Source organism: Myzus persicae, unplaced genomic scaffold, assembly GCF_001856785.1.
Source record: "Myzus persicae strain clone G006 unplaced genomic scaffold, MPER_G0061.0, whole genome shotgun sequence".
Lineage (NCBI taxonomy): Eukaryota > Metazoa > Arthropoda > Insecta > Hemiptera > Aphididae > Myzus > Myzus persicae.
This window is the reverse complement of record NW_019102577.1, coordinates 75,741-95,881: the sequence shown is the minus strand read 5'-3', so window position 1 is coordinate 95,881 and position 20,141 is coordinate 75,741. Positions and strand designations below refer to the sequence as shown.

At 27.0% G+C, this 20,141-nt stretch overlaps 2 protein-coding genes across 6 annotated transcripts in view; one reads left to right on the top strand and one right to left on the bottom strand.

The window, feature by feature from the left end:
• Positions 1–678: 678 nt before the first annotated feature.
• Positions 679–20,141, top strand: part of LOC111032601 (lysine-specific histone demethylase 1A) — an 83,742-nt gene continuing 64,279 nt past the window's right edge. For 2 of the 4 annotated variants that reach the window (XM_022312990.1, XM_022312989.1), the window contains exons 1-12: positions 679–729; positions 5,727–5,801; positions 5,864–6,008; positions 6,376–6,509; positions 6,580–6,741; positions 6,833–6,949; positions 7,010–7,201; positions 7,272–7,417; positions 7,635–7,725; positions 7,800–7,931; positions 8,047–8,120; positions 8,605–8,753. In XM_022312990.1, coding sequence (XP_022168682.1) covers positions 694–729; positions 5,727–5,801; positions 5,864–6,008; positions 6,376–6,509; positions 6,580–6,741; positions 6,833–6,949; positions 7,010–7,201; positions 7,272–7,417; positions 7,635–7,725; positions 7,800–7,931; positions 8,047–8,120; positions 8,605–8,753 — 1,453 coding nt within the window. In that variant the 5' untranslated portion in view covers positions 679–693. Of the gene's footprint in view, positions 730–4,990; positions 5,540–5,681; positions 5,802–5,863; positions 6,009–6,375; positions 6,510–6,579; positions 6,742–6,832; positions 6,950–7,009; positions 7,202–7,271; positions 7,418–7,634; positions 7,726–7,799; positions 7,932–8,046; positions 8,121–8,604; positions 8,754–20,141 lie in introns of those variants that run through there. The other 2 variants (XM_022312992.1, XM_022312991.1) reach the window with 2 other exon arrangements.
• Positions 1,668–4,859, bottom strand: LOC111032602 (DNA-directed RNA polymerase III subunit RPC7-like). 2 transcript variants are annotated; one of them, XM_022312993.1, is made up of 4 exons: positions 4,629–4,859; positions 4,382–4,502; positions 3,337–3,411; positions 1,668–2,521 (listed from the first exon to the last, which is right to left on the bottom strand). In XM_022312993.1, exon 4 carries the CDS (start codon positions 2,455–2,457, stop codon positions 1,687–1,689), a length of 771 nt encoding a protein of 256 aa, XP_022168685.1. In that variant the 5' UTR covers positions 2,458–2,521; positions 3,337–3,411; positions 4,382–4,502; positions 4,629–4,859; the 3' UTR covers positions 1,668–1,686. The 2 variants fall into 2 exon arrangements, with proteins under 2 accessions (XP_022168685.1, XP_022168686.1); XM_022312994.1 differs by having other exon boundaries at positions 4,739–4,859.

Below are 20,141 nucleotides of genomic sequence, written 5' to 3'. Positions count from 1 at the left end.
TTTTCAGCCAGTAATTTTTTTATTAACATTATTTCCAACAACTGGGTGAAAAAATAATAAAATAAAACAATTGGCAATTTTACTATTTTTATAGCCTTCAGTCTTCAATGACCAATGTACTCGTAAGTATAATTTCGTTTATAGTTGGTTTTCTTTGAATAAAGGTTAACCAGTATTAATCATTGTTAGTTTTTTGATATAAAATATAATATAATGTAAAACCCGACCTAATCAGTATAGTGATGTGTCCTATTGACTGTATAGGCAATAGAGTATAGTATGGCAGTATTTTATAGAGTAATGCTACAGAATATATGAAATATTCAAATATATTTAAATTTAATATATTCTGTGGTAATGCCGATATGTTATACCATGTCGTTTCCATTTTAAAGGCATTATGGGAAAATCAATTAAGTACTTATATGTATATTTTTTTACTATAATTATTATTATATAGGTTTTATAAGATTATATTAATTTTTATTCAACTATTATATTAGGAAATCTTGATTTTCGACGTATTTGTGAATGCATATTTTATTATCATAATTATTATTATTATGTATGTATTATGAGACTATATTCATTTTTACTCGATTAATGTAATATGTTATAACAGTTTATTGTTTTATTTTTTCACACAGTTGTAGGTAATAATGTTAATAAAGAAAACTACTGGCCGAAAAAGGAATGGTAAGGGAGCGGTCATTTCAATTGTACAAAGAGGTAAAAAAATATATAGATAAAATACATTTTATTTGTTTATTAAATAAGTACCTACCTACATAATAAATAGAATTATTAATTAATTAGTAGCATGTATAAATTGAATTGCACATTCTGTATTGTATGTAGGTATTCAGTTATCTTAAAAAAAAGTAGATAGAATTTCAGTTGCGGCGTCGCGGCAGCAATGCGAAAGCAATCCCCGCGGCGCCGTCGGTTCAAAACTGGAAAAAAAAAAAGATTGAATTTCAGCTAAAATAAATGAGAGATAATTTAATGTATTGCCTGGGAAGTGAAGGTATGTAAATACACGTCAGTTAATGTTTTCTATTAAATTGCGCACAAGAATGACAAAAATATAATAATATGCATTGTTTTTTTTTAATAATAATAGAACACGTATAATAATTGGACATGTTCCAAATATGGAAAAAATATGCAATAGATATAACATTTTACTAATTTTCACATTAGGCTGATTAAAATGTTTATTTTACATAGTTCATTTTTAAACTAATCAATAAAAATATGTAAATGCATAGAAATTTATTTTATTGAATTATTGATATTATTATAATAATATACTAATAATATAATGTATATTCATCATGTAGTTGACTTAAAATTATAATTACAATTTTAACCAGATTTAGGTTAGGTAAAAAATTAATAAATATAATATTATGTTTTATTCGTTGCACAAACAGCACAAAAAAGGATTAATTAAAAAAATACATGAGAAATGTTATTTCAAGGTTTATATTTACATAAAATGATAATAGTAATATATTATTGATGCAATCAAATATTTAACATAACTTCTACAGTTTATCTAGTTTTAATTTGTATTAATAAAATTAAATCAATCACAATAAATTATGTTTCAATATAAATTAGCATTACCCATAAAAATAACTAATTACAATAAAATTAAATTTTGGATTTATCACAATATAATTAATAAATTGCATCATTATCGTCCAGACCATCATCATCATCATCATACCCTTCGCCATTATCAAAATAGTTTTTATTGTAATCTGTACCATCATCTAATTCGTCATCCACATCACTTTCAAATTCTTCTTCGATGTCTTTGGGCTGCTCATCTTTTTCTTCATCTTCTTTCTTTTTTGGTTCTTCACTATCTTCAACATCAATGTCTTCTTCTTCATCAAGTTCTTTGGCAATACTTTCATTAATCAAAAGTGATGTAGTAGAATTATCAGTTTTTGCTTTCTTTTTGTTGGCAGGACAAAGGAAATCGTCAATTTTATTTTTTTTAGCAGAAACAACTTCTTGCAATGATAAATAATCATGATTAGTCACCTCAGATTTTAACTTTTCCATCCATTGTTTATCAGATAATGGTTTATCATCCAGTGAACTTTTTTTTTTTTTTGGTAACAGCGATGGTGGAAAGTAGTTATGATTTTCTATAGATTTAAGGTAAGACCAAGGGCTTGTAAACTCCTCTTTGGAAATAAATGAAGCAGAATTATTAAAATGCTTGGCTAACTTCTTTTCAAAAGATATCAGATCTTCATCTTCACTATCTTCTTCAATTTCAGTAACTGTTGCCCGCAAAGGTGGAAAGAGTTCTGGGGCTTTAAAATCAAGTGGGTCATCTGCTTCTAATTTGTCAGGACCAATGGATATATGTGGACGACCAACATTATTACCACCTCCACGCCCCCCTCCTCTCTTTCCTCTTGATGATCCAGCCATTAAACTAACACTTTTCTAAGCTTTTTGTTTTAGTTGATATAGTTTGTTTATGCGGCAAAGTTTCCTGGTAAAAAAAAAATGTGTAACTAAATGTGAGATAATTCATAATATAAACAAGGTTGTAGAAATCGAGCTAAACATTGATTCATAAAGTTAAGTTATATTCACCACTCTATTAGACTACTGATAAATTTATCATTTGCATCAGTGTTACAAAATTGCTTTAAAAATTAATAGGTATATATTATAAAATGTTGTATTAAGTATTAACCACAGTAATGATTTTAGTTCAAGGAATTTTAATACTATAGGCTATGTCTAAAAACTATTCAATCAAATGTTATGGCAAGAACTTAGAAATCTTGATTAAAATACATGATGTATAAATGTACATGTTTGTTTAAGTCATTAAGATAATAGTTTAATACATATTTAAATATTTCTATAAAAATGAAATATTTTAATATTAATTTAAAAACTAACCTAAATTACGGGTTGCTCATAAAATTACTTATAGCATGTACACTTAATTGTCGAGATTGATTGTAAATTACAAAATTTCAATAAAAAAAAAACAACCTAAATTACTAAATTTTTTTTTAAATGGATAATAGTATTGAGAAAAATAATAAATATTTTTTTAAGAATGTAATAGGAAATTTGTACTATTAATGTAGTATAATGAAACATAATATGTAGTTAATGCAAGCCATATTGAAATATAATATAACTGAATGTATTGATATTAATAACAATTTACAAGACATGTAAAGACACTAGTTTTATAAACCATTCAATTTAGCAAATGTGTGCTTTGTTTCAAATAGGATTACAATATCTAAAAATATTAACTTCCACAAGATATAAAAATACACTTACAGGGTCATAAATAACTTTTACAACCAATGAACAGCTTGGGCAAGTAGCATCAGTTTCTCCAGATTCTAATTCTTCCTAAAAAAAATTATAAGCTTATTGTAATTAAAAATATACAAATTCTACATTGAGAAATGTATTAAACTAATCACATTATGAATAAAAGATAAATGGAAATTAAACAATTTCTTAAATGTATTTATAATATGTTCAGTATTTAGAAAAAAATTAATAACATTATTGTAGTAAGACATACTGAATATATTTTGTATCAAATTTAGTACATTTATTATTTAATAAAATTATTTACTAATTAAAACTTTTAAAATATAAACCGTACTAGGTACCAACTAGTTTATGTGGGGTGGCACTCAGGCACATGGGCGTATAGGCCAATTTTGGCCTACCGGGAAATTTTATAAAGGGCCCCCCCCCATGAAAAAAAAATTTCAAATTATTTCTATCGTAGGTAATTGCATTTTATTAAAGGGCCCCATTACCGAAATATGAAGGAGGGCCCACCGGGAAATGCCCGGTTTCCCGGCAGGCCTATCAGCCCATGCTCAGACAACATACATTTGTTGCCCCAACCAAGTTAACCATGTGTACGGAATAAACCTATAATGTAAAAATGCCATGCCCCTGAGCACAAGTTGTCTACCAAGTAAGTATGGTTATCAATTTGAAAATAGTATGGTCTATTTACAGGCTATATAATTATGTAAAATGATAATAATAAAATAGGAAAAACAGTTTTTAAACTTTCATAGGAATGAACATTTTGTTTTCTTTCATCATGCTATTACAATAAAATATAAGTTAACTAAAAACAAGGACATTTAAGTTTAACATTGCACATTTATAATTTTAAATATTATGGAAAGAGAATGTTTTGAATAATTCATATTAGTGTGAAACTTGTATTTCTGTAAATCATAGAAAAAAAATAGGTAGGTACCTAACTAAAAACCTAATTTTTCATTAAATATTATGTGTAATTAAATATTAAGATATGTAATAATTAGGTATAATTTAATTATTTAAATACTTTAGTTATTTGAAAACGATCTCCACATGGACATGGATAATAATACATTTCATCGTCTTCGTCATATTCAAAATCTTCTATTTCTACTTCGTCGTGATAAATGGACATTTGAAAAGATTATCTGAAAATGTTATTTTTAATTAATGCAATTACATTTATTAGAGTAAATGTAAATAAGGTATTACTTATTGGTTATTACTATAGTTTCACTACCACTAATCATAAAAAATATATTTAATTTACTCACAACTTAGGTATTTATTGAATAGTATTTTAGACTCTTGGTATGTTAGAAAATAATGGATGGATGTAATTACTTATAAAATAACAATAAGTAATATTTTTTGACTTTCTTACCATAACGGCATAACGTTTAACTCGTAGTTCGTACTATCAGCTAGAGCGACAGAGCGTTGAAGCTTAGTAAAGTAATTGTAAATTGACATTCAAACACGTTTTTGATAGGTATAATATATAGTATACAAAATAACCTAACATTTATCAAGAAGCTATCATTTAAATAGTGATATCACATAATCAGGGTATCAGCGTGTGATATTATAATTTATAATTTCAAATTTGTTTTGATTACCAAATTTAATTGTGTTTGGTGCTAAATGCTAATGCGTAGAGAAATTATTTTTGTTAATTAAAATTACACTGATGGCCTAACTTAAAAGATTGACGAAAAGTAATCATTTTTAAGTTCCCCGCCAAATAGTTTGAACTTTGATTTTACGATAAATTATCTATTGGTTGTATGCATTTATGAAAAATGAAAGTATAATATTTTTATTATTTTAGTACCACAGAGAATAATAACTATTAGGGATATAAATTGCACGAGTTGTAATTTTACAAGTTTTAGAATTATTAAAAAAATTTTGAAGTTAGAACCGTACTATACTACTAATTGCATTCTGATTTTCTGAAAATTCCCGGTATTTTGTTATCATTATCACAATGAGCGCCAAACTCAATTGCTGCAGCTGTGCTTATGAATATTTGCGACAGATGTTTTGAACGTTTTGTAGTTCTGCTTCATTTTTCATTTGAAATTTGAATTTGAATTTACTTGTTGTCCTATTCGTGTTCCGTAAATCGTCTCTTTTCGGTTCTCGTTTATTTCGACATTGATAATTCATCAAATATACTTCGGTGAGTGTTTTTTCTATACATTTATGTAAAATATTTTCTTAACAAATTTAATTCATAAATACAGACAAGTCTGTAATTTAAATTAGAAACTATTTCAAAACTTACATCAACCTAATAATTTTATTTTTCTATTTTTATTTAGAAGTTATAATAAACTGTACCTCCAATCAGTTCATTGTTGTTGCAGAATTGTGAACTCATTAATTTTTTGTCCAAAGTAATAGCCATGAGTGCATTAATTAATCGTCGCAAGCGGATTCGAGTAAGATTACATTTTTGATTTTATATAGAGCATTATAAATTACTTTGAGCTTTTTTTATTAGTTGAATTCAGGTGCACCCAATGAAGATGAAGCTTCTCCTAATGTCACTGATAGCGCTCCTGACAATAATGTATCTGAGGATAATGCAACACCAATGAAAGAGGAGAATGATTTTGAATTGGACTCCGAACAAGATGATCCCACAGGTAAAATTAGTTTTTTCAATCATTAAATAATGATACAATATTAAATGAAAATTTGTATTTTTAATTCAAATTTTCAAACTCTGGGTAACATTTGTTTTCTACCTATATAACTTTATAAGCCAATAATGGCTTTACTTTAAAATGTTGTCTCAATACAATAACCAAATCGATTTCAAACTTTTTTAAGCTTTTAAGTTTAATTTATTTATTCAATCTTTAATTTTTTTCAATAGAGTTTATCTTGAAAATTTTTTGAATAATTTGGTTCCTTAAGTATATTGTTTTTAAGTTTGGTACCAACTATATTTTAAGAATTTAAGATATGTTTTTTTAATATTATGTATAAAATACATTTTTAATTTATTAGGTTTGGAAGGAGCAGCATTTCATAGTCGTCTACCATTTGATAAAATGACTTCAAATGAAGCCTACTGTTTTTCGGACGTAGCTCACGGACCAACTCAAACTCAGAAAGTTTTTTTACACATTCGCAATCGATTGGTAACTAAATACTAATGTTATTCTAGGAGAATTTTAGTAAAAAGTTACCATTATTTTGTTTTATCATTAGTTACAACAATGGTTGGATAATCCAAAACAACAATTACTTTTTGAATCTGCTCTCCCATTGATTGAGCCACCTTTTAATACTGATAAAGCTCTTATTCAACGGATTTATGCATACTTGGAGCGTCATGGGTTCATAAACTTTGGGGTGTTTAAGAGATTAAAAGTAAGAGTATGATATTTAGTTGTAATGTTATTGCATATCAAAAAAACAATTTTTAATGAAAATACTATTTATTAATTACTTATGTTTATAGCCTCTACCTGTAAAAAAAGTAGGAAAAGCTATTGTGATTGGTGCTGGTATAGCAGGACTAGCTGCTGCTCAACAAATGCAACAATTTGGCATGGAAGTTATTGTTTTAGAAGCAAGGGTACTATAATATATCTTACATTTAGCATTAATTTTATACTTAAATGATTATTTTTTTAAGGATCGAGTTGGTGGGCGCATTGCTACTTTTCGTAAAAATAGTTATGTCGCTGATTTGGGTGCAATGGTAGTTACTGGTTTAGGAGGTAATCCAGTGACAGTGCTATCTAAACAAATTAACATGGAACTTCATCGGATACGTCAAAAATGTCCATTATATGAACCTGGGAAATTGAATGCATTGGTATCTACTGTAAGTAAAAACTTCATTCATTAAATTATTAAATATATAACATTTTAATGGAATAATTTTTGTACTATAGCAAGTTCCTAAAGATAAAGATGAAATGGTTGAGAGAGAATTCAATCGTCTTTTGGAAGCTACTAGTTATTTATCTCATCATTTAGACTTCAATTATTGTAATGGAAAACCTGTTTCACTAGGTCACGCACTGGAATGGGTTATAAAGTTTGTATTCTTTACTATATTACAAGTTTTTTCATTAATATTAAGAGTTATGAATTTATGATTGTATTTTCACTCTAGAAAATTTAGCCTAGAGATAACAACCAAAAATGTCTTCATTTAGTAATTTCCACTGGGAAATCCTCCATAATTTAAATAAAAAATGTTAATTAAAATATTATGCTATATCATTAATTTTTTTACATTTTGTATATCATAGATTACAAGAGAAACATGTTAAAGAGAAATTGATTCAGTATATGAAAAGTGTTGTAGCTTTACAAGAACGACTGAAAACAAATTATAAAAAAGTATATTCAATAATAACATAATTACTATTATTCATATTATATCTAATGTCCTATATTGAGAAAATTTTTTTTAGTTACTTGAAGTGCAAGACATTCTAAAAGATTTATCTACACAGAAAAAAGAGAATGCTGAGGAAAAATGTAATGATGCTAGCTCAAATTTTGCATACCTTTCAGCTAAGAGAGAAATAGCCATTAATCTCAAAGTAAGTGTATATTATTTTACAAAAAAGGATAAATCTTTATAACTAAATATTTTTTTTTTATAAAGATAATGAATATTATTGTGATGATATTAAATGTATGTATTTATTTATGTAGCAATGGGATGAATTAATAGAGGAAAAGAATGAAATCGAAGAAAAACTAAAAGAAATGGAAGCATCTCCACCAAGGTATATTAATATTAAATTTTCATACATAGATATAGTTTATTTAGTACAACTATTTTTTTTACTATTTTATTTTAATATTTATTTTAACTCAAATTATAACTTATAAATTGTATGTTATAGCTAGTGCTCAATAAATTACTTAAACTTTGTTGCTCTGAAAATCGATTAAGATTCCTTGTAATATTTCTATTAGTTGAACTTATTTTTAAATGCTTGGAGCACTTTTGACTGTATTTTTATGTATTAATTACATTAATAAAATATAATAAATTAAAACAAACTAGAGACGTGGTTCTGTGTAGAAATATTTTGAGTATGCCTCGTCATTGAGTAGATTAGTAATATACTATAGTTATTTAATATAACAAACGATTCTGAGTAAGTACTGTGTTTCAGCCTCTATTTCAAAGGGTATTATTTTATAAGTTTATATTTTGTTTTATTATTTTTGTATCAAATAATATGAGAGATGTTTTATTTTTAGTGATGTATATCTATCAACTAAAGATCGTCAAATTCTGGACTGGCATTTTGCAAATTTGGAATTCGCCAATGCTACTCCGCTTAATAATCTGTCATTAAAACATTGGGATCAAGACGACGACTTTGAATTTACTGGAAATCATCTAACAGGTTAGTGATATTTTATTTTTATTTAAAATCCTTTGAGTTAAATTTTACACAATTTTTAAGTAGTTGTCTATTCTTTGAAACCCCTCTAAAATGAGTCATTTAAGATTTGAAGAAAAGTAGTCCATAAAGTATACAAATTTGAGGTTTGAAATCTTATCTCTAACTATATCAACTAATTTATAGTTATTAATATTAAAATTACTGTTTTTTAAACTTTTTGTTCCACAATCCTTACAATATAAAAGGTATATAATATAGCTGTCTTACATCTAGTATAGAAAATATGTGCTTACTTAAATTAAAATTAGCTGTTGAATAAATTTTGAATTTTATGCAGTGTCGACCTGGTGTCCATCCCTGGTCTCTTAAATTTTTTATTTGTTTGGCGTGTTTCTTTTCTATATAGGACATTATTTTTAGGACCAATTTTTCCTTAGAGATTTTTTCATTAAGATATTGCCATCCTGAGAATTATTGGGGTCCAGGGTAAAGACAAATTGTTTCATTTTAATGTTATCTACATTTTTTTGGAGCCTTTATATGTATTTAATTATTGGGCTCCTTAACATAAATGATCCATGGGCCTTTTGTGTGCCAGGCTGACACTGCATTTGTATGTTAATCAAACAATATTATTTTGGTTTATCATGTATTTTATATTATATTACAAAACTTTGTAATTTTTTTACATTTTTTCTTATTTATTTAATATGTTTGGGAGACAAGAATTTACTTAAATAAACCAATAAAAAATAAGGATAAATATTATCCAGAAGCTACAACTGACCTAATTGTTGGTTGTTATTTCATCCACAGGTGTCAATATTTCTTACAATTTTAATCAAAATTAATAACAAGATCTGATGATTTTGTTTTTTATTGTTATGTGCAAATTGTAAAGAAAGTAAATTGGGAGGGGGTGTGCTTATAGGGCTAAAGCCATACATTTCAATAGCCCCCCCCCTAAAAAAAAATTAAGCTTTATTCGACTTTTAATTATTACTGTTATTTTTTTTTAGTAGTTATCGATCTATTATATTATTTTTTAACGTTTTCAAAATATTTAGCAAACAAATAACTTTGAAAATCTAAACAAGGTCTTAAGTTCCAAAAATGGTCATAGAATAATATGATTAGAAGTTGCGATAATTAATGTCGAATAAAGAAAAACGCAGATTACGGATTACGGAAATTGTGAGAGTTTTGTTTTCGACGTTTTTGTGATTACTTATGTACCAATTGAATTGTCAAGTGTGCCACTCAGATTTTAAAATAAAAATAATAATAAGAATAAAATTAATACTAAATACTAATTAATAATATTAGTACATAATTATTACTTAATGTCTTTTGTCATTCGTTATAGTATACTTATATTTTTGTTAGTAACGCATTATAACAGTTGGATGTGGGGGAAGGGTTTCGAGGGCTTAGATGTTAGACCCGAAAATTTAACTAAATGTCCGCCTATGATGGTACTATTGGTACTTTACTATTACATAATACATAAGGAAAAGATACTTCTCTTTAAATATTTCTGTTTGGTGACATCAGAATTTTAGCAAAAGCTATGGAATACTGAAATACATATTATTTGACGATTTTAAAATGTTTAGTTCTTTCGTTGTGCGCATGCGTAAATGCGTAATACAATTTTTTAAATAAGAACATGTATTTTAAACACTAGATCTGGATAGACCAATTGTTTTTAAGTCATTTCTATCTTTTAACTATGCCTTTAAAACTAAAAATTGACGAAATTACACCGAGTTAAGTTACAACTTAAAAAACACTCGAAATCGTATGGAAATTTGGAAAATTAGAATTATTATTGAAAATTCGACAATTTACTAAATGAATTAAAACACTACTTTACCCCAAAATGATTTAGAAAACTTCGGTCTACTAAAATCTGGCATTGAAAAAATGTGTTGCCAATTAAAAACAGCAAGTGCCAAGTTGTATTGGGCAATTCGCATAATGAAACATCTAAACATTTTAAAATAGTCAAAAATAGTGTATTTTGTATTTCCTAGTATTTCCTAGATCCTCCTAGAAACCTAATTTTTATCCGGTGTTATTTGACAGGAATATTTCGTTTTGAGGTTAGGTTAGACTGATCTTATGTATAGAATAATAAAATAATAATAACTCGTATTGATTATGAGATCAGGGTATAGCATATTATGCGGATAATATTGCAAACCAATGGTGGATTAAGAATTTTATTAAGGGAGGGAATATGAAATATTGTATGTATATACTATATATATATTATATATATACATGTGTAATTGTAAGTATACATTAATATATTATATTTTTTAATAAGACAATATTACATTTTCTTTACGACCGTGCCATATCGATTACTTGGGAGACACAGGTATTGTTTTATGGACTGTCTACATAGCAACTTTGTATTAAATTATTAAAAATATACTCATCTACTCTCTGTATACTGTGAAATGTTCAAAATATGTTGACTCTTTTTGAGTTATTCAATTTTCAATTTTTTTTTCTATAATTGTCGATAACATTTTTTCACCTTGTCAAAAAGTTTGAAAATGTGATAAGAGGTTTCTCATAATTTTTTCATATACCAATAAAAAATCTCAAAAATACACATTAACAATATTTTTGATAAATTTAAAGTTAGAATTTTGACAAAAATCATAACAATTTTCAAATTATTTTGAATTAGAAATTCATAAATTTTTTTTTTTATACCTCGTATGTTTTGAAAATTTAATACAAGATTCCTCATAATTTTTCTACTTTTAACAAAAAATAAAAGTTTATCGGAAAGTCACATGACATTTAGGTATATTAGTATTTCGTGTTTGAAGTACATATTTTAATGACATTAGATTTTCAACCATTAACTAATGATTTCTCATAGAATGACTTTTTTATATTGTTATAATTCAAAAACGAATAAACTCAGATACTTCACCAGATTTTTGTTTTATAATTTGATATTTATAACAAAATGTTTAAAATGTTTTGAATCTTTTTAAGCTATTTATAGATATTTTAAATCTTTGTTTTTTATAAACATCAGTCTAATAGTTATCGCTAGGATAAAAAGCTTGGTTTATACAAAGTTCCTCATAAGTTAGCAAATTTAAAAATGTAAATGATAAATAGTCACGCCTCATATTTCCTCCATCTCCTAGATCCGCCACTGTGGCAAACACATGGTATATACTATTAAAATTGTAATTACAGTTTGTAAACTTAATAATGCTGGTGATTTAAGTGCATGGTTAAGGAATTCATAATCGATTGATAAAATACCTCAAAGGTTCCAAAAAAATAAAATAATTAATAGATTAAAGTGCGTACTGAAAAAATGTTTTATTTTTTCATGAGTTATGACTCATACGCATATCTATTGGCTGTGCGTATAATATAATATTATTATAATATATTATATTTGTCATTCATCTGAAAAATGACAAACTCTCTTATTTAGTACTACATATTTAATTTAAAAACTATTAAGTTTTTTAAATTGCTCTTCAATTATAGTTTAAATTTAAAGGGATCGGTTATAAAGAATATTGCATGAAGTGCTGTTCTATTCCTTTTTAGATTTGAGCATTTACAAAGGGATTATAAAGTTTTTGCCTTGAGCAAAAAACTAAAAAAAACTGTATGTACCGCTTCCAGTGTTGACAAAGAGATAAAAGAAACCGCCCTTGGGCACTTAAAATTACATCTGTCCGTATTGAATAGCATTTTTTTTAACCAGATTGAACTGAATGAATAATAATGTCTTCTAATCATAAGTAAACCAATTCAAAATTTTTAAAAATATTTTATCTTCTGTGTTATGCATTTCAAAGAAACTAATAGGTTTTTATTAATAAATTAATAAAAGAATGTATAATAACCAGCTATATTTAATTAATACTCTAAAATAGAAATTTAAAATTATTTTAAATAAACTATATTCATAGTTGAAATTATTATGCTCCCTATCTATGTAAATATCCTAAAATATACTTTCTATATTGTTCGGTCTTATTATAGAGATGTTGGAAGACAAGTTTCGCATAACATGTCACCCTGAAAATATTATTTTTCCTTATGTTATGTATTACATTTGAATATTTTTACTAGTTATTTCGTATTACAAAATTGAAGTATTTTTGGTTCTTTCTAGTTTCTACTGTTTATTACAACCACCTACTCAATAATTTGTATATTATTATCGTATTTTGCTTTTAATTGAAATATGGGTTTTAATGGCATTTGTTAATTTATCATATTTGACAATATATTATAAAGTAAAGAATCGTCTGAATTTTTAGAGTTGTGTTGTTTTGATGTATTTCATCTTGTTAGGTGTTTTTCGTATTTGAATAATAAATATCGTATAATGTAAAAATATACAGTAAATATGCATATCAGCATCAGCGGGGGTCCGCGTGGAGAAAGTTGTTGTTTAATGAAACGTAATAAAGAGCTTAACATTGACTAATTGTTCAACGTTGTCTCAATAGACGTTATTTTAAAAACGTTATTTTATTTTATGTATTATACACTTCATATGGGTGTTTTTATGACAAATGATCTAGTTTTTTATAAACTACATAAGATTTATGTAAATTTCTAGGCAATATATTTATTGAGAATTTATATATTTATTTTACTCAACGGCTTTTAAACTTATTCAAAAATTGAAAAACACAGTTAAATATCATCAGCCGAATAAGATATAAATAATTAGATAAACATTTACGAATGCCAACTGGAAACTATAGTTATAAGCACTGAATGGTTTATAGTTTATTTTGGGGTTTAAAAATGATGCACTTCGTCCATTGACTTTTCTAGCAATTGTAAAATAGGCGTCACTGTTGAATAAAATAAATTTTGTTTTATGATAATGCATAATTTATAAAGTGGTTAACTTAGCTGATTGTCTGTATACCATCTAGACACTAGTGCATCATGCTTAAAGCGGAGTACAGATTAACGGTCTATAATTTATCAAGTATTTTTTCTTATATAAATATTTTAGTCTTGTCTAAAACTGATATCACCAGGTACTCTGCGTGCTCAGATACTTTTAACCTCCATTATGTTGTGTATTATAACAAGGAGTTTGCTGAGTGATAATTATCATAATTAACATTTTTTATGCTATAAATTAATTTATGTCGGATGGCCGTATGAGTGGATCACGCCCACCTGTTTTACTGGCTTAATATGTTTTTGATCTATTATCCTCTGTCGGAATAACACTATACTATCATCGGCCAAAATGCTTTTAATTAGAAAAGAAATAATAGGAAACAAAAATTAAAAATAATTTACAACAATAATTATGTGCCTAAAACTACTTTCGGATTAAGAACTCATGATTATATTCATGAGATGGAGTATTATATTATATAGGTATAATGTGATGTTTTGACACTGTGAAGTGTGTGTATTCGGAACAAATAGAAAAATATCTGAATTAGTAAGAATTGAGTACAACGATCGTAATTTAAACAACCATGTACTGATGAATAGTCTGTTGATAATTGATTTATTACTAATTAGTTAAAGTTAATTTTACAAACGATTTTGTTCACAATAAGAAATAGGTAGGTATACAATATCACTGTTTGAAGTTGTTTATGTGCTAAATGCATGTATCAAATAATTTATGATTCAACTGTAATTAGTAATTTAAATTTTTAAAAACTTTGTTTAATTTACCGAATTACTTAAAGAAAAATCAGTTTCTAGTATAGTACTATTAATTAATTATAAATTATCATTTGTGATTGCACCGTCTTTGCTCAGAATCGTTTTTTGTATGCAATCTTAATTCAAATTCAATACATCCATTGCGTTACCTACTCAATACCGAGGTACACATACGAACTCCATGCATTGGACAAATTTTTTTTACAAAATCAAAATTTGGATTAATTACCTAACTAAAAACTAATATGTTCATAAATATTAGTTGTTACCATGTAGTTCGTATAAACATAGTTACTAATAAAAGTCATTATAATTCATATTACGTTTCCATATTTTACAACTAATTTTCGTTGTGTCAGAATGCAAAATGTGACTAATTGCCTTCAACAGACTTCCTAATTTGTCAAATCTCTTTGTGGGATTGTCATGTAAACCGTTTTATAATAAGATGTGTGTGGCATCACCGGCGGTATAGCTGATGAATAGGGGCGGTTGGATTAGACATGTTGACATTTCTTTTGCGTACACCTAGATTTTGCAGGTTCTGGCGGCGTTTATACTTTTCGGCATCTCGTGTTTCAAAGGGGTCGCGGTTTTCATAAAAGGACACCGACAATGCATGGTTGCGCGTGTAAGATGAACGTGTTTAACTATAATTATAAAAGGTGCAGGTTTCGATTTAAACATCTCAAAAGACCGTTCAACCTAACCTTTCAGTGTCTGTCACCTTACACCGGAAAAAGTGTCTTTCACAATAAATATAAAGATCTTTGAATCTTTTCTATCTATTGTGTGTAAACAATTCCTTTTTTATAAGAACACAAGAACCGACAGATTTTAAAATACACGATATGTACTTATAGTTGTTGTAATTTTATTAAAGACGGTCGTAATATTGCAGCCTTTTCACTAATACAGTGAGTAATGTAGGTAGTACCTATACCTACATCGAGTACTGCGAACATTTAACTTTAACAGTTTTTAAATTTTAAAGCTCAAATACTTTGGGATACGCTTTTTTAAGCAAAAAATAAATATAAGGCGACTAAGTTTTTTTTTATTTTAGGCACGAACGTACAACTATCGCGTTAGATTGGCTGGAAAAGAAAAAAAACAAAGTAGTAAAAACAAAAAAAGGATAAGACTTCCAGAAAAAAAAAATGTTTAAATCGGCTATTTGTATGCTGGCCCAGGTATAAACTTATAGAGAGGGTTCGCCGAAACCAAAATACGTATTTAATAGAGTTCCGGGTTTTCAGGACGATGGGTACTAAATTTGTGACAAACGATGTGACGTTAATGGAAGTCGTGGGCGGCTTTTTTAATGTTCAGTGTACCTCTACTGTAAATAAGAATTCGGGCACGTTTTCGTAATAAATTGGCAACGGGAAAAGGAAAAAATAAAGAGTTTGAGCAAATAAACTAATAAAGTACTGACATTTTAAATAGAACATTCTGCAAATGAAAGTTATTGTGTATTATAGTATGCTATATAATGTATCTATATAATATAATGCTCTATAAGTCAAGATACGTATAATGATCTTATATTATATTGTTTTATACTTTCATTGAATTTAAATCGGGTCAGGAGGTCTAATTAAGTCGAGCTGGAAAAAAAATCAAACAAAAGAATCCTCCCCGAGGTGAAACAATATTCGCTGGATGTCCAGCTGTTTTAAGTAACATGAATTAGCGTAAAACATAAAGGATATCAATATGATCCGTTGTGCCTGATAAACGATGTTTAATTAAAATTGTCTTTAATTAAATCGTCGAGTCGATCGGTGTTTTGATTTTTTTGCTGACTCATGTTGCCTCTATTTTCATGGAATATTTTTTAATATCTCCCAATCTTGACGTGTGTTATTAATGTTGATTCAGACCAGTGACTACTAAAACTATATCAGGTATACAGACTATAGAGTATACTACTTATGTACTGTCTAAGACAAAATAGATCATAATATATTGCATTTAAATTCAATTTTGAATTATTTTTTATGATCTGTTATGCGAATCTCAGTTTTTTTTTAAAACAAATTTAATTTTGTTGTAACTCGTTTAATAATTTCTGTTATTTATAACAGTTTATGATATTTTCTTGAGAGTTAAAATTATTTTACACATATAGGTATTGAAAAAAAAACGACAAAATTGAAGATTTTCAACAACAACCGTTAAACATATTTTTACGACTAGGAAAGTGTTAGCTTTGTTGTTTATACATTGACTATAACATATTTAAAGTATCATTAAAGCTTATAATATAGTTGGATAAATTTTCCTTTAAATTTATATATTCAGATTCTGAAAAAAATGTTTAAAAACAGTTGAATTTTTTTAAAGATATTTATTGTTACACTTATTGTGAAATAATCACAAGTTTTCACATACACATTTTTAACTAAATAAGGAATTATAAAAAGTAGAATTATACAGTTGTTGAATATAAGTGACGTCAAGTATTTTAATTTAAACGGTTTATTATATATAATTAATATTTATATGATATATATTTTATTGCTTTAACCTTAATGTTTATAGAAATTTATTTACTAGTTTTTATTAAAAAAAAAAATTATTTATTTAGTTATTTACAATTTTTATTTTTTTTTTGTGTACAATTGTATGAGCATGTATTTTTAAGTATTTAGTTGTATAGGTAGGAATATACTTTAGTACCTATACCTGATATAACTATTGAGACCTTGGTCCCTCGATTAATCGATCTTGTAGTGTTCGTATAGTACAGTGTTCTTAAAAAGGGCTAGAAACATATTTATTTATTATCTGTATTGTCTTAACCACAACAGTCTTCGTGACTAGGCGTAACCACATAAACGCGGGGAACGTTTTTTAAGCAAATATTTTTGAAAAATGACTAGGATAATCGAGCTTGTTACAGTTCAATCCCTCCCATCGCCCGAATGAAATAAATATAGTTTATAATTTTATATAATATATGGATGGGAGTTCTAAATAATTGAATTTTGTGTAGGTAAGTATAATATTGTTGTTTAGTATTTGTATAAATAGTTGTATTTGCATTTTAAATTATGTTTATTTTTTAAATTCGTTTATACTTTATACAATAGTATCATGAGAGAATACACGTTTGCACATAATACCCTTTTTTGAAAACTATATTTCCGTTAGCTCTATAAAATATAGGTACCTATTCATTTCTCGATCAACCATAAAAATAATATTAATATTTAGGAAATAAAATATAAGAACAGTGTTACTATTATACAATGATTTAAACTTAAAGTTAAAGTGTTTATTATCTTTACATAGGTACAAAATTTAAATATAATTTTTCATTAACATTGAATATAATTTACAATATCCAATTTTGAATACTAAGTAGGTGCTATTATTACTATTTTGTTTTGGATTAATTGGGTTTTGATATAGTTACAACTTATAATAACTATTATTTTATTTGTTTGTTCATTTTTTGTAATAGGTAAATTATTGTTTCAAGTTTTTAAACTACTGTTTTTTTTTCTTGTCATGGACCGGTTTTCTTTTAAATTAAATATTTCAACAACTTGATTGTCAATAATGTACCCCAAAAATCTAGATTATAACTTTCTTTACCAATAAATACATTTTAAAATTCTCTATAATATGAAATTGTATGGTTTTGGTCTGATATGATAATGTCTAACAGTATATTACCACTGCTAGTATCTATTTCTACAATTCCGTATAACTTTTATTTATTTTCAATGTTTTATATTATTATAATATTTAAATTTTAATTGTTTAAAATGACAGTAAATTGATAAGGATATAATATAATATATGTTATATATACTACTAATATACTTTTAATTATGTAAATTATAACTAATTTATAATACAATTTTACTTTTAAGTACTTTAGTGCATATACTTAATTTATAATTACTGTCCCTGCAGTGCATTTGTATAGCGCAATTTAAAATGGAGGAAGGTGATATTGCTGCCAAAACAATGTCCCTTCTAATTTTAATAATTTAAAATTAAATAGATAGTAATACCGTTTTTTGTTTACACATTTATTTATTAACTACTTCACATTAGAGTTAATTTGAGACATTTTAAAACCAGTTTCTTATTTCATGCAATGGCATGTAAACGATTGAACTGGTCATTAGGAGACAAAAATTTGTTTCATTTTATAAAAAAAAACATTCCGTTTGGAACAACTCGGACATCTGATACGACAATCACTAAAAACAATCAGTAAATATTGTCATTTATTTTTAAATTATACAGTAGCAAGTAGCCAATCAATGCATTTCTTTTAACTGTCCAGTAATCTTCAGTATTCGTATTCCTATACTACGGCTACGGTGGGAAATCTATAACACTGTAAAGACACTGAATCTGTTTTCCATACTGATAGTTTTTGATGTTGTAAACTTTTCCAGCGATATTGGCCCGCCATCAGCTATAAGAGGAAACTGGCATGTATACGTTTTTCTGAAAAAATAAAAGTTTCTTCGACTGGCGCCAAAGACGATAAGAACTCTGTCGGAGTTGATATTTTAAGCATAAATTGCAAATGCTTTTTTGAGATTATAAAGTTGTTGGTGATTTCTGTCCAAAATGATAAAATATTATTATTATTGTGGAAACGTCCATCCACATGCAATAGTTATTAAACTCTTTGACACATTGCATGCACGGCGCGGCGTACGCACATGTATAAACCGCTAACCCATGTTTAATATTTTATAGATGTCAATATAGTTTTGATCGATACTCTAATGGTACATTAGTGATTTGGGTTTTTAAAATGCAGCCACAAAACCACACGAACTTAAACTAAAAATGGGCTTAGATGAATATTGAGTAAAATCGTTTACATATTTTACCAGTGGGTTTCTGCACTTTTGGGTCCTACTCCCTCCTCATGTAATTTCATGTTGTTATCTTTAGTTATGTTGTCTAATTTACTTATTGTATATAATTGTATTAGAGATGGTAAATTTAATTATTTTGTTTGAAAAAAAACTTATTTTATGTTTTATTCCTTGAAATGTTGGTAAAAATTACTTGCAAGCAGAATACAATTGGGTATGTTTATTTTAACTTAATAATAATATATTATAGTCGTCACTCTAAAAAAAAAATAATATTAACATATACGTATACGTACGATAATTTAATGTAATAATAATAATAATAATAATAGGCAATAGCGATACCAGTATAAATGCATAATGTATTCAATATTATACTTTGTAAGTAAATGAAAATAAAAATAAAAATTTTTTTTTGGCTTGAGTGTTAGACCGTATTCAGTATAACACTAAAACAGCCAACAGGACGTATAAATACAATACCGGCATAGTGTATTCAATTATATTATTAAAGCGCTTTTGAAAAAAATAAAATAAATCGTAAACACACCGAAATTCGTATACGGTTTACAGATGTTTTCTCCGATCCCGATGCCGTTACTAATTTTCCCGACGATTTTTGCCGGCGGTGGCGGCGGTCCCTTTGGCTTTCGCGATCACGGTTCGTCACGGTCCGTCGTCGCATTGTATACGGCACGCAACGCACATGTCGTGGCCGGTCGCGCGCGCCGAATCGGCGGATACAGTATATTATGGCCTATGGGTACCTACAGGTATGAGGTAGATAGATAGGTCCTGTTGTGCAATTCATACACGCGTG

What these genes read in the sequence shown, in the direction of transcription:
- LOC111032602 (XM_022312993.1), bottom strand. Translation starts at nt 2,457, where the DNA reads ATGGCTGGATCATCAAGAGGAAAGAGAGGAGGGGGGCGTGGAGGTGGT.